The sequence below is a fragment of the Mus musculus genome, chromosome 2, assembly GCF_000001635.26.
Source record: "Mus musculus strain C57BL/6J chromosome 2, GRCm38.p6 C57BL/6J".
In the NCBI taxonomy this organism is placed as follows: Eukaryota; Metazoa; Chordata; class Mammalia; order Rodentia; family Muridae; genus Mus; species Mus musculus.
In genome coordinates, this window is record NC_000068.7 from 130,773,095 (window position 1) to 130,786,430 (window position 13,336).

Here is a 13,336-nt window from a genome sequence, read left to right on the forward strand (position 1 = left end):
AGAGCCTAGGAGAGCTGGGTTGCTGAGCACCAGGGAGATCCAGGCTTCTGAGAAATAAAGAGCAGCCCAGCAGGACATGCGATGCCCTCCTCTGCCCTCTGCACACTCCCTCTTAAAAGGGACCTCTGGATTCTTGGTCCTTCTTTTTGACTCTGTCTGCTAAGTGCTGGAATCACAAGCATGCGCTTGTGTGCCCAGTTCAGATTGGGTTGGCGATCAAATTCAGGGTTTGGTGCACGTATGCAGTATGGTGCAGTATGCTCCCCAGGCTGGCCGTTAACTTATGGACTCAAGGAATCCTCTACCTCAGCCTCCCAAGTAGCTGACACTATAGTGCCTGGCTTTGAATGAATTAATAACAAAAAATATAAATCTAACTTGTTACAAATCACTTATTATTGTACAAAGCACCTTAAAAAATGATGCACAAAAAACTAAGAGAAGTCAGGGGTTAGAGGTCAGCAGGAAAATATCTGGGGCTGGACAGATGGCTTGGCAATTAAGAGTACTGGCAGAGAAGTACCTGGGTTTGATTCTCAGCATACACATGGCTGCTCACACTATCTGAAACTCTAATCTCAGAGGTTCAACACCCTTTCTGGCCTCGGTAGGTACTATGCAGTACCTACTGCACAGTAGTGTGTACAGATACATGTTAGGCAAAACACCCATACATATAAAATAAAAAAACAATCTAAGACATAGAAATAAAAAATAAAAACTAAATAATTTCCAGTATCTCACATTTTTTGTTTTGTTTTTGTTTTTTGTTTTAAGATATGGATTCACTAAGTATCCCTGGCTAGCCTGGAATCAATATGTAGACCAGGCTGGCCTCAAACACAGAGATCAACCTGCCTTTGCCTCCCAAGTGCTGGGATTAAAGGTGTGCACTGCCACCATGAGGCTAACTGACTTCTTCACAGGGACCATATATAGTGTAAAGTGTTTATTACTCACAACTTTACAAACTATTCTTGCAGTTATGAGCTCTGAGGTGATTTTCTACTAGGGATGGGGGTACCTTTTTACTATTTGGGGGCGGGGGAGAGGATACATTTGTACCAAGTCATCTACAGCTACCCCACCCAGTTGCCCATGACCAAAGCCTTCTGGAATTAAGCGGACATGCATACTACAACCAGAATCTTGGTTGTAACCAACCATTTTCTCATGTTCTGTTTGATAACACTCTTTACATCAGGGTTGTCCTGGAGAAAATGGAGCCCTTGGCTTGTGGCTGAATCTAGCCTACAAATTCTGACTTCCTTGGACCACGTCCATGGGCCATGGGCCATGACTCTTTACTACAGCAACTTATCCACCCATCCGCCCACCATCCATCCATCCATCTATCTTTATTTTGAGGCAGGGTTTCACTAAGTTGTCCTAGTTGGTATGAAACTATGTAGACCAGACTAGCCTCTAACTCACAGAGATCCACTTGCCTCTGTCTCCCAAGTGCTGGGATTAAAGGTGTGCCATGCCTGGCTCAGTTTATTTTAAAATCATTCCATGGTCCCAGCAGAAACTATGGAAAATCCTGCCCTGACTTCCTAATTTCACAAGATACACAGGCATTTGTGGACTGTTGTTTAATTTCCCCCTGGTGTCTGTTAAGGCAACAAGAGCAGTTAGGACATGTGTTGCTCTTCTAGAAGGACTGAGTTTGGCTCTAAGACCAACACTGGGCAGCTCACTACTGCCTGTAACTCCAGCTTCAGATAATTTGACACCCTCTGGTCTCCAGCAGCACCACACATGTGGCATTACATACAAATAAAAACTTTAAAAAACACTGAAAATTTGGTTTGTTGTATTCAATTCACAATTCTTCACAAGGCTGTCACAATCTCAGCTGCCTGCAGAACTTTCTAGCTGTTTCTTACAACAAATCCTTTGCAGATGTCCCTCTGTAGCCATTCTCAGGCAGTGGACTTGTAACAATTTTGCTAACTGCTTACCGTTTTCACAAAGGATAAGCTATCTTCATTATTCAGAGGCACAATTCTAGAAGAAAGAGACAGTAAGTAGAGAAATACATTAAAGAATTATGGTTTCTCCTTGTTTTAAAACAGGATCTCATATAATCCAGGTTGGCCTCAAATTCACTATGCAGTTGAAGAGTAGAGGCAGGAACACAGAAGTTTAAGGCCATCCTGGGCTATATGAGACCCTTGTCTCAACAAAGCACAAACAAGCATTGGGTTACATGTGTACAGAATTAGCACTGGAAAAAGTAATGTTAGTGCCTGACCCCAGTCTTCCAACTTTCCATGGGATAAAAATTGGGTACAGGGACTCAGCCAAGCCTAGGTCCAAGTGTGGAATGGCACCTCTCCCCAAGTAGAATGTGCTGACACCAATAATGGTTGTAGCTATAAGGGCCCCGACACCCTTATGTATCCCAGGAAGGCTGTAAACTTTCTAGGCATCAGAGGATGACCCTGAACTTCTGTTCTTTTTGCCACTTCCTGAGTCATTTCACTGACACTCAGGTCTCAAATTTTGGGTCCTCCTATCTCTGCCTCCTGAGTGTTGAGATTCCAGGGACAATATACGGCAATTGGACAGCCTCTTTCTTTGTGTCCTCATACTTTCCCATGAAAGGAGTCACCATAATTGCACCTACCTTCCCTGGTTATTCACAGCATGTATATGAAAAGTCACCTTGGAGCTGTAGGGCAAAAAAGGAAACAAACCACGAGTCAAGTCTTGTGTTCAGGACTGGCTAGAATCCTCTGAAATACCTGCTTTCCCCTGTATCTTCCCCAGACTGCCAACGCCACTCAATCAAGTGTATCCATTTTTGTTGTTGTTGTTGCTTCTATTTTTGAGACAGGGCCTTACTCTGCAGCTCTGGCTGTCCTACAACTCACTATGTAGATCAGGCTGACTTAAAACATAGAGATCCACCTGCCTCAGCCTCCTGAGTGCTGGGATCAAAGGCACCCCCTTCTACAGATAGAGTGTTATTCTTCCTTAGCTATTTAGATGCCTTTCTCAAGATCCCAGGACATCACCAGGTGAGAAGCCAGGATATTATTCTACCCATGGCCATGCCTCAACTCCTGGCTGTGAACAGACACAATACCCAATGCAGCCTGACCAGGAATAGCCGTCCTGTCATGTCAACTGACCAACCTCTATCAGATGTGTCTTTCTCACTACTCAGAACCACAGATGTACAACAACATAGGACATGCACTAACAGGCAGTATGGCAGAACATGTCCAGATTTTTTTTTTTTTTTTGGGTTTGGTTTTTCGAGACAGGGTTTCTCTGTGTAGCCTTCGCTGTTCTGGAACTCACTCTGTAGACCAGGCTGGCCTCAAACTCAGAAATCTGCCTGCCTCTGCCTCCCGAGGGCTGGGATTAAAGGTGTGCCCTACCACTGCCTGGCCCAGATTTTTTTAAAGATAAGGTATCCTACTATGTGGCTCTAACTGACCTAGAGCTCACCATGTGGCTGAGGTTGGCTACTAACTCATGCAGAGTTCCAACTGTCTCTGTCTCTGGAGTGCTGGGATTAGAGTCATGTGCCACCAATGGCTCGAAGTATTCTTAAATAAACTTTCCAGTGTTGATCTTTCATGACCTTTGTATAAAACTATACAAATGGTCCTCTTGTGGGGCGGAGGGTGGAGTGGCCTGAGCTCATGAAAATGTAGATAAGGACAAAGCCAGCACAGAGCTGTAACAGGACAAACTGGGGATGTGATAGCAGGACTTCAAGAAACTTGGCTCCCTGCTGCCAGGAAGGAGAGGAGCTGAAGTAAGCTCTCTTTTATTAGTGGTCTCCTGCCCCTTGGCCCCTCCTGCAACTCTGCCTTTCCGGTTCCCCTGCTTCTCCTCCGTTGCTTTGGCACCAGGCCGGTCGGGCTCCCAGAGCTCCAGTACGAATCTGCTTCACATTCTAGTTTCAAAACAGACATATGTTTTCCTGATGTAGTTTCTCCATACTTATCACGAGTGGTTCTCTTTCATACATCCTATTATTTGACTTAACATTTCTCAAAATGAGAGAGAGGTGGAATCTAAATTATAAGGGACAGGGGATCTTAATTTTTTAAAAATAAATTCTCATAAAAAATATCAGCTATTGCTTACCGTAGATCTGCTTTGAATGGAACCAACTCAGTGAACACTAACCCAGACTCCAGAGTGTGCTCTGCTACTTCCTTGGCCTGTAAAAGCATCAACAAAACAAACAATTACCTTTTAAGCAGCAAAAGTATACATATCTCTGATAGGAAAGTTCTAAAAGTTGGCCAGTGCCCTTCCCTTCTATGTGACTACTTTGTATACCTCAAAAGATTAAAGTGAAAGCATCAGGTTATGGGGAACAGGTAGGTGCCTGCTGGCTTCACAGGAAACGTACTTAGGCAGGGGCACACTGGCATCTGATCTGCTGGAGAGATGTAAGCAGCTGGTTAGGCAGCTGGAGTGAGTGCTATGTGAGCACTAGAGATGTGCCTCCTCCTCCTTCCTTCTCCTTGGCTCTGGGGAGGGACCAATGCCCTCAGTTTCTGCTAGACATTGAGAATATTCAAATAACTCAACCTACAGAAGATCAGTTAGGTAAAAAAAAAGGACGTGAGAACTAAAGTTGAAGGACATCTAATGGCTTTGCAGAGCTTTCTACTATGTAGCAGCTAAAGGAGCTGAGAAAATTCACATTGTTACAAGGAGCTCAGTAGGAAGGGGATGCCAAGGAGTTGGTGACTACAGCTACAGTCTCTCTGATATCTACATCATACACAACCTTTCCACTGTCAACTGGCTTCCTTCAGGAAAGTCCTACTGGCTTTTGAAGGCATCAAGCCGTCTCTTCTCATCTTACTGGGTCAGATTTAGGAATCCAACTCAGCAGGGCAGGTTAACCGCAAAACAGCAAGGAAGAAAATGGTCAGAGAGCAAATACATCCATGCTTGCCTAGGAAAGGTAAGTCAGATTTTCCAACCTGTATTGAGTTTTAAACACTGAATCACTGGAAACCAACTATGAAGCTCGAAATAAGCTTTCATGGCTTCATTAAAATTCAATGGGATAATCTGTTTTTCTTTAACTTCTAAAAGTGTCTTGTCTAAATTACTAATAAAACAATGACTGTCCTTTAACACAATTGAGTGTTTATAAAGGCTCATAAAACAGCAGCAGCATGGCCACAGGCAGCAGTAGTTCAAGTGCTACAGGCTTGGCTACCAAGGCCCTAAGTCACACACAAGTGAGCACTGCAGGGCATCCAAACAACAAAAACGGTTAGGATGGTTTACATTAAAATGATGACTACCAAAACAGAAATATGGTACTTAAATTACCTTTGCCAGACTGCAAGTTTTAGCATAACATGCAATGCCAGCCAAAACAGCCTCAATAACAGCAGCATATATCTGGGATAAGAGCCTACTTTAAAAACAAAAAATAATGGTTAATATAGTAGCACATAGTCTTGTAAAAAGCTGTATGCCTGGGGCAGAGGAGATGGCTCAGTGGTTAAGAGCACTGGTAGTTCTTCTAAGAGGACCTGGGTTCAATTCCCAGCACCCTCAGAGCAGCTCACAATTGTAACTCCGGTTCCAGGGAACAAGATGTCATTTTCTGGCCTCCAAAGGCACTGAACACACATGGTACACAACATACATGCAGACAAAACACTCATTCACATAAAGTAAAAAAATATTATTTAGGAAAAGTTCTATGCCCATAAATGTGGTCTATAATGATGTTTACAAAGACAAGGCTGGCCTCAAACTACCTTCTTGCCTCCCATACTGCTGGTATTACAGGCATAGAGCACCACGTCTGTCTCCCAAGAAAACATTTAGGTACGGCTACTGCCAAAGTGGAGATAATTGAAAAAATAGAACTCTAAACTCATTTTCAAACGAAACTGTCAACTTTAACTCATAGCTCCTTAAATTGGATAATGGAACCCTGGTCCTCTAAAGAGCAGCCAGTGCTCTCAACTGCTCAACCATCTCTCCAGACTTGGTTTTTTTTTTTTTTTTTTTTTCCTTTTTTTTTTTTTTTTTTTTTTTTAAGCCCACGGGGCCATTTTTTTAAAATTTTATTTATTTTATTATTATATGTAAGTACACTGTAGCTGTCTTCAGACACACCAGAAGAGGGAGTCAGATCTTGTTACGGATGGTTGTGAGCCACCATGTGGTTGCTGGGATTCGAACTCTGGACCTTCAGAAGAGCAGTCGGGTGCTCTTACCCACTGAGCCATCTCACCAGCCCCCAGACTTGGTTTTTATTGTCATTTTGTCAGGGCCTTATTGTAGATCTCTGATTGGTACAGGACTCATAATATAGACCAGGCTAGCCTCAAACATGTGAGAGTTTCCTGACTCCATATCCTAAGTGCTAAGCATTGAGCACAGGTGTGCTACAATGGGTTATTAATTTGTTATTAAATGTGTTATATAATCTGTAATCTACTTCTATTCATGTCTACTCAGAGGTTGAACTTGTTAGGCAGAAGAGATGGCTCAGTGGTTGAGAACACTTGCTGCTTTTGCAGAGGATCTGGGTTTGATTCCCAGCACCTTCATAATGGAACACAACCATCTTTAACTATAGTTCCAGGGGAGCTGAGGGTCTTGACTTCTGCAAGTTTACATGAGGTACAAATATATGCATACATCAGCAAACACTCATATATTAACCTAACATTCATATACTAACCCTAACCCTAACCCTAACCCCAACCCTAACCCTGGTTGATTAGTAAGAGTTTAAGAGGCCCTACTTTAACTTACTAAAAAAAAAAAAAAAAGGAACTTTCAACTTCTAAAAAGTCATGTGTTTATTTGCTGTACTCTACTCTTCTTTAATTTTTTTTAAGACAGTGTTTTACTTTACCATGTAGCCTGGGTGGTCAGGAACTCACTATATAGACCAGGCTGGCCTTGAACTCACAGAGATCCACCAGCCTCTGCTTTAAGTGCTGGGATTACAAGCATGCTTCACTATACCCAATAAATCTTTTCAAGAACAACAGTGACAGCGATTTGCTGGGCAGGTGGCTCAGGAGTCAAAGTACATGCTGTGCTTACAGAGGGCCTCAGTTTGATCTCCACACTCATGTCAGATGAATCACAACCATAACTAGGGGATTTTCCACCAGACACTGAAAGGCAAGAGGATTTCTTAGCAAGGAATTGATAAGACTTCACAAAGAACACATGGATTGAAATCTCTGAGACTCTTCCAATGTGTAGAAGGTGTTAAGAGTTTGGCATCTGGGCTAACCCAGGAAACAATATCTCTGAAAGTAGAATATGTTGTCTAAGGTCACAGAAACTCACAGCAAACTTGAACTTCACTCTCAGCTTGGTGCCTCTCCTCTTTGCCACACCAGAGTCATCACTTCAGTTCCTTCCTACCTTTTGTGGCACACCTCCATCTTATATGCCATAGATTAGAGTGAAGACTAAAAAGCAACAAAGAATCTCAGATAACAAAATGACAAGCCAGGCATGGTAGTACATGCCATTAATCCCAGCACTAGGGAGGCAGAGACAGGCAGATCTCTGTGAGTTTGAGGCCAGCCTGGCTACAGAGTGAGACCCTGTAGGATATGCTGAGGAGAGAGGCAGGAGGACCAGCAGTTGAGACCAGCATGGACCACACATTTCATCCTGGAGAGTCTGTGGACTCTTCTCTGGTTATGAACAGCTGCAGCCCCACCTGCACTGAACAGCTGTAGCCCCACCTGCACTGAACAGCTGCAGCCCCACCTGCACTGGGTTCTCAGCACTCACACCAGCCACTCACAACCACCAAGGCATCTAACACACTTGTCTGGTTTCCTTGAGCACTAAACTCATGTACAATCTTCTAGCTCCCAAATTTGAATTATGTGTGTAGGTTCCCCAGAGGCCAGAAGAAGGCATCAGAGCTCCTAGACCCAGAGCCACAGGTGGCTGTGATGAAATGGCTACTGTGGTGACGTCTTGTCCTGACTACTTTATGTCTGTCTAGCACTCCTCAGTCTGCCGTCTCCTCAAAAGCCAATTTGCCTCAGCAATGCTGTTGGGACTGCCTGTGCCCCTGACTAGGGTCTATAGTATTAATCAGAGTAACTGACATTTGTTTAGACTAAAACATAAACTAAAACAACTAACAGGAAGTGTATAAGTCAGAAATAACTGTCATGCAGCATCTGGAAAATACTGCTAAGCTCTGCAGAAAGATGTTGCTCGGATTCCCCTCAAACACTGATGTAATTGTGAGGTTTGTCTTTAAAAACTATTCCCCACTGAGCTTCAGCCTCAAGAGACTCTCAACAGTCCTTGGTCACCAGCTAATAAAAGAACTCACATCCGTTTTATTGGTTTAATTATCATGGTTGTCAAGAGTTACTTCTAGTAGATCATCTTCAAGGAGCTGGGAATTTAACTGGATCTCCATAAGAGCAGTATGTTCTCTTAACCACTGAGCTATCTTCCCAGCCTCCCAAGTACAGCCTAATTCAGCTGCACGGGAAAATATACTGATATAAGATATTAGAGGTGATGCCGGAGAGAATTATGATTTATTTATTTTCATACTTTCTGTAATGATTATATAATTTGTATTATATTTTCCCAGACAGGGACTCACTCTGTAGATCAGGCTAGCCTGGAACTTGTGGCAATTCACCAATTTCATCCTCCTCAATGCTGAGATTCTAGGTGTGAGCTGCCACACCTGACTCCCCTGCCCTCCAATAAAAGACAGATTAAGCTAAGCATGGCGGCTCACACCTGTAATTCTAACACCATGGAGGAACATGCAGAAGAGTTCTCAGTGTGTTCCATACCAGCCTGAGCTATACCATAGGACCCTTGTAATGATTGCTATTATCAACTTGACAGATCTAGGATCACTCAGGAGAAAGCTTTGGTCATATATGTAAGAGATTATCTAGATTAGGTTAGCTGTGTTGGCTCAGCTAAATGTGAACATTAGCTCCTACACACACACAGGCAGTCATCTTTCCTTGATTCCTGACTGTGGCTGCAGTGAGGTCCGCCACTTCATGCTCTTCCTGCCATGAATTCTCTGCCTTAACAGACTGTACACTTGAACTGATCAGGCTTATTTATCACTATCATTACTGGATGTATCCATATGACACGTGTGCTATGGGGTGAGGAGTACGCATGTGCCACAGCACATGGATAGAGGACAACTTCTTTCCTATCACCTTGCTGAAGCAGAGCCTTTCTGGCTGTTTCTGCTGCTCTGTGGACTCTATGCTAATTGGCCCATGATTTACAGGCAATTCCCCTATCTCTATCCTGACACAGGCCTTCTATCCTGACACAGGAACACTGGAATTAGAGATGCAAGCCATGCTATCCAGGTTTTTGTGGGTTCTAGGAATAGAATTCAGGTCACCCCACTTGCTCAGAAAGTGTTTTTGCCAGTTAAGCCATTGCTGGCCCTTTTATTTTAAAAACATACTTATTTATTCATTTCTGTGTGGGAGGGTATGCAGCCTGCAACCATGTTGTGTGGCAATTTCCTCCCAGATGAAATAATCCCATCTTGAAGGGAATGCTCATTAAAACTTAGAATTTAAAGGGTGTGGTGGCGCACGCCTTTAATCCCAGCACTCAGGAGGCAGAGGCAGGCAGATATCTGAGTTCAAGGCCAGCCTGGTTTACAAAGTGAGTTCCAGGACAGCCAGGGCTATACAGAGAAACCCTGTCTCGAAAAACCAAAAAAAAAAAAAAAGACTTAGAATTCTATCTTTTATTTATTTATTTATTTATTTTTATTTTTTGGTTTTTCAAGACAGGGTTTCTCTGTGTAGCCCTGGCTGTCCTAGAATTCAGTGTTTAGACCACACTGGTTTCAAATTCAGAGATTCCCTGAATCTGCCTTGGAAGTCCTGGTAAGACTCAGGAAATGCTAAGCAAAGTTAAGACTCAGAAACTAAACAACCTGCTAAGTCTCAGAAGTTCCTGAAACTGAACAACTTCACAAGGCCCCTCCCTCTCTCCAGGGCTATGTGAGCAGTCAAGGCTGCTGAGGAGGCTCTCTAGTCTGTTGAGCTGCTCACAAACTGTGCAGAGAGCTTCAAGCATCACCCAAATTGGAGTGGGTGGCCAGTGCCGCAGTTGTGGCTGCCTTTGAGGTCATCCACACTTCTGGAAGTAACCCCCCAATAAACTCACTGGTTTACCAAGCTCAACTTTTGTGGTAAAGTGAAATGTTTGTTTATGCCTCCCCAGAAACAGTGTCACACACAGTGCACCCTGTGCACAGATCGGCAGTGAGCGCTCTCACCTGCTGAGCCATCTTGCTGCTCCCTCCCTTTGTAATTTTTTTTTTTTTTTGGTATTTTAGTATTTTACCATGGTAACAAGGAAAGTAATTGATATAACTGTCTCAAGAGAAAAAAAAGCAGACTTTCACATGTAGTAAGCAGATGTCATGTGCAGTAAGCAGATGTTCCATGTGGCCTCATGTCACAGAAGCTTAACTGTGGTCAATCCATGGTCTCTGAACACTTGTTTGGAGATTCTAATAGAAGCATGCACTATTTGTGCAGCCTTGATTGATTCTCACTCCTCTCCAATGGGAGAAGGAAGCTGTCATTTTGCAGAGTACGCAGCCTGTGTCAGAAGGGGATGACACTAACACCTAACCAAAGCAGCCCTGATGTTCAACAGGAATGCTGCAGCCACATTACCTCATGGCCAGGAGTTTGATGTGATCTATATAGACAATTATTTGTGGCCAATCCCTGCTGGTCATTGAAAGAAATGTCTAGAACTCAGCTATGCTAGGGCCTCGGGTCAAGAGCTGATGTTTTAGAGCTTCAACATCTATTTCCGACCCGTGCGTTCCTCCTTTATGTGAAAGGAGGGAAGTCAGTCAATACTAAGCAGGACCTCTCTACAGCACACAGCTGAGACTGAGCACAGCTCTGTGCACAAGTCTGAATGTCAAGTCCAGAAAGAACTCTGCAGACCACATGAGATATCAGACTTCCCCCAAGGAATCGCAGAAGGTTTTGGTTTTCGAAAAATCCTCAATTAAGTATTTTTTACTGTGTATAATATGCAGGAAGGGAAGTTATGTCATACAAATGTATGAGCATACACACAGGGAGATCAGGAAGCATTCCAGAGGGAGGAGCAGATGGCAAAGCGGCCAAGCCCTCTGGACAAGGCTCCAGACTGAGCCGTTCTGGGACTGGCTGAGCCATAGACAGACAGCAGTGTCCGTCTGTCCCCAGCAGTGTGGACCCCAAGGGGAAGCAGGAGGGCCTCAGAGAGAAACTCAACTCTGAGAAGAGGAAACCTATCTGGCTTAAGGACTTACATTTGCTCCGTGGTCCTGGGCAGCTTCTCGTTGTCACCTGGAAAGGGAAATGTTCCAGGTTAAATTAAATACTACACACGCACAGACGGCAAGCGGTACTTGCCTTTTCCCAGAATTTTCTCAGACTTTCATTTACCCCCTGACTCTTTTTCAATTCATTTCACAGAATCTTAGGCTCTTGAATGTTTTTACACACACACACACACACACACACACACACACACACACACACACACACACTTAAATTAATGTTGTTTAAGTTGTTTTTAAATTTTCTTTTTTTCTTTTTTCTTTTTTTTTGGTTTTTTGAGACAGGGTTTCTCTGTATAGCCCTGGCTGTCCTGGAACTCACTCTGTAGACCAGGCTGGCCTCGAACTCAGAAATCTGCCTGCCTCTGCCTCCTGAGTGCTGGGATTAAAGGCGTGTGCCACCACTGCCTGGCTATTTTTAATTTTTTTAATTATCTGATCTAAGTAATCTTTCTTTCCAGAACTTCCTGGCTTCTATATGAATGGCCTCTGAATCCTGACCTCTGGGAAGCAATGCTGAGAGCCACACTCAATTTAAAAGTTTCTCCCCCATGTCTCTTTGGATACCCGAAGCTTCAGAGTACCCCAGCAAGTAGTGTTCCCCTACTTGGCCTAGCCTTCCTGAAGTTCACTGTTGCAAGTCCTCAGCCTTGGGTGTCCTATCACAGCCTACTTCCTCTTTTCACAGAGCAGCTAGGCAGGAGTTCAGTCATGTGATCCGACTGGAGCTCACATCCCGGCTATCCCAAACTGTCTCATTAATCTTGGCCCTTCTTCTGACACAGCACAGGGGATAAACACAGCTAAACTTTAAACTATAGGTTGAATTGAAATGAATTCTGTGAGGAATGAGTTAAACAAATTGATTCTATAGTTGCAATCAGGGAAAGATAAATGCCTACAAGATGGAATTTTGCATAAAATAGTAAATTGTATAATAATGTCTCTTTCATAGGAAAAACCATTAGGTAATAGCTGGTAAGATAACTATTCATAGAGACTTACCCAAATAAGGAACATGAGTAGCTCCAAAAAAGTATGTTCTTGAACAGGCCAGAGGTCCCTTTGGTGAGACACACTGAGCGACCTGAACGTTGTGGGGAGAAGAAAGAAAGATGAGTGCACTAGGAGCTGGTGAGCTGGCTCACAGGCCTGGCCATCTAAACTCAGTCCCCAGAAACCATGGAAAGATGCAAGGAGGAAACAGACTTCACCAGATTGTCCTCAGACCTCCACTCATCTGCCATGGCACACACACACCCTGCTTCATGAACATTTGCACAATAATCAGACTCTTAAAACGGAGCACACGTAGACAAGTGATGCTGAAGACATGAAAGCAAACAGTTAATGCAACGACGTTTACTTAACTGAACCTGATTTACTTATTTTCTTTTTTCTTCCAGACAGGGTTTCTCTGTGTAGCCCTGGCTGTCCTGGAACGCACTCTGTAGACCAGGCTGTCCTGGAACTCAGAAATCTGCCTCCTGGGATTAAAGGTGTGTGTCACCACTGCCCAGTCTAATTTATTTTTATAGACAAAGATGACTTAATTTGATTTAAACAATAGTATTTATTTGTTTAAATTTAAATATTTGTTTTTAATTTTGATTTTATTTGTGTGAGGGGTGCAAACAGGTTACTATAGTGTACATGTGGAACTAAGAAAACAACTTTTGGGGAGTTGGTTCTCTCCTACTACATGATTTGGGGAGGGGTTCTAGCTAACTTTAACTGTCAATATGACAAAGTCTAAAACACCTGATAAGAGAGTCTCAATTGAAGGATTACCCAGATCAGGCTGTTGGTGGGCATTGTCTATATATAGGGGAACTGTCCTAATGAATAGATGGAAGAGACCTATCCCACTGTGGGCAGTGGCCTTAGGCTGTACAAGGAAGCTAGCTAAGCAGGCAAGGGAAGTAGCTCTTCCACAGTCTACAGTTCAATTGCCAGCTTGAGTTCCCATCCCAGCTT

At 43.4% G+C, this 13,336-nt stretch overlaps 1 protein-coding gene across 6 annotated transcripts in view; it reads right to left on the reverse strand.

The window, feature by feature from the left end:
- 4930402H24Rik (RIKEN cDNA 4930402H24 gene) overlaps positions 1-13,336 on the reverse strand; it is a 134,446-nt gene that overhangs the window by 66,895 nt on the left and 54,215 nt on the right. For 4 of the 6 annotated variants that reach the window (XR_001782167.2, XM_011239474.3, NM_029432.2 and 1 more), the window contains 6 exons: positions 12,365-12,446; positions 11,330-11,366; positions 5,323-5,410; positions 4,111-4,187; positions 2,633-2,677; positions 1,965-2,010 (listed from right to left, as the gene is read on the reverse strand). Coding sequence is in view for 4 of the 6 variants with exons in the window: in XM_011239474.3 (XP_011237776.1) it covers positions 1,965-2,010; positions 2,633-2,677; positions 4,111-4,187; positions 5,323-5,410; positions 11,330-11,366; positions 12,365-12,446 (375 nt within the window). In the remaining 2 variants the exon portion in view is untranslated. Of the gene's footprint in view, positions 1-1,964; positions 2,011-2,632; positions 2,678-4,110; positions 4,188-4,308; positions 4,409-4,765; positions 5,275-5,322; positions 5,411-11,329; positions 11,367-12,364; positions 12,447-13,336 lie in introns of those variants that run through there. The other 2 variants (XM_011239473.3, XM_017317759.2) reach the window with 2 other exon arrangements.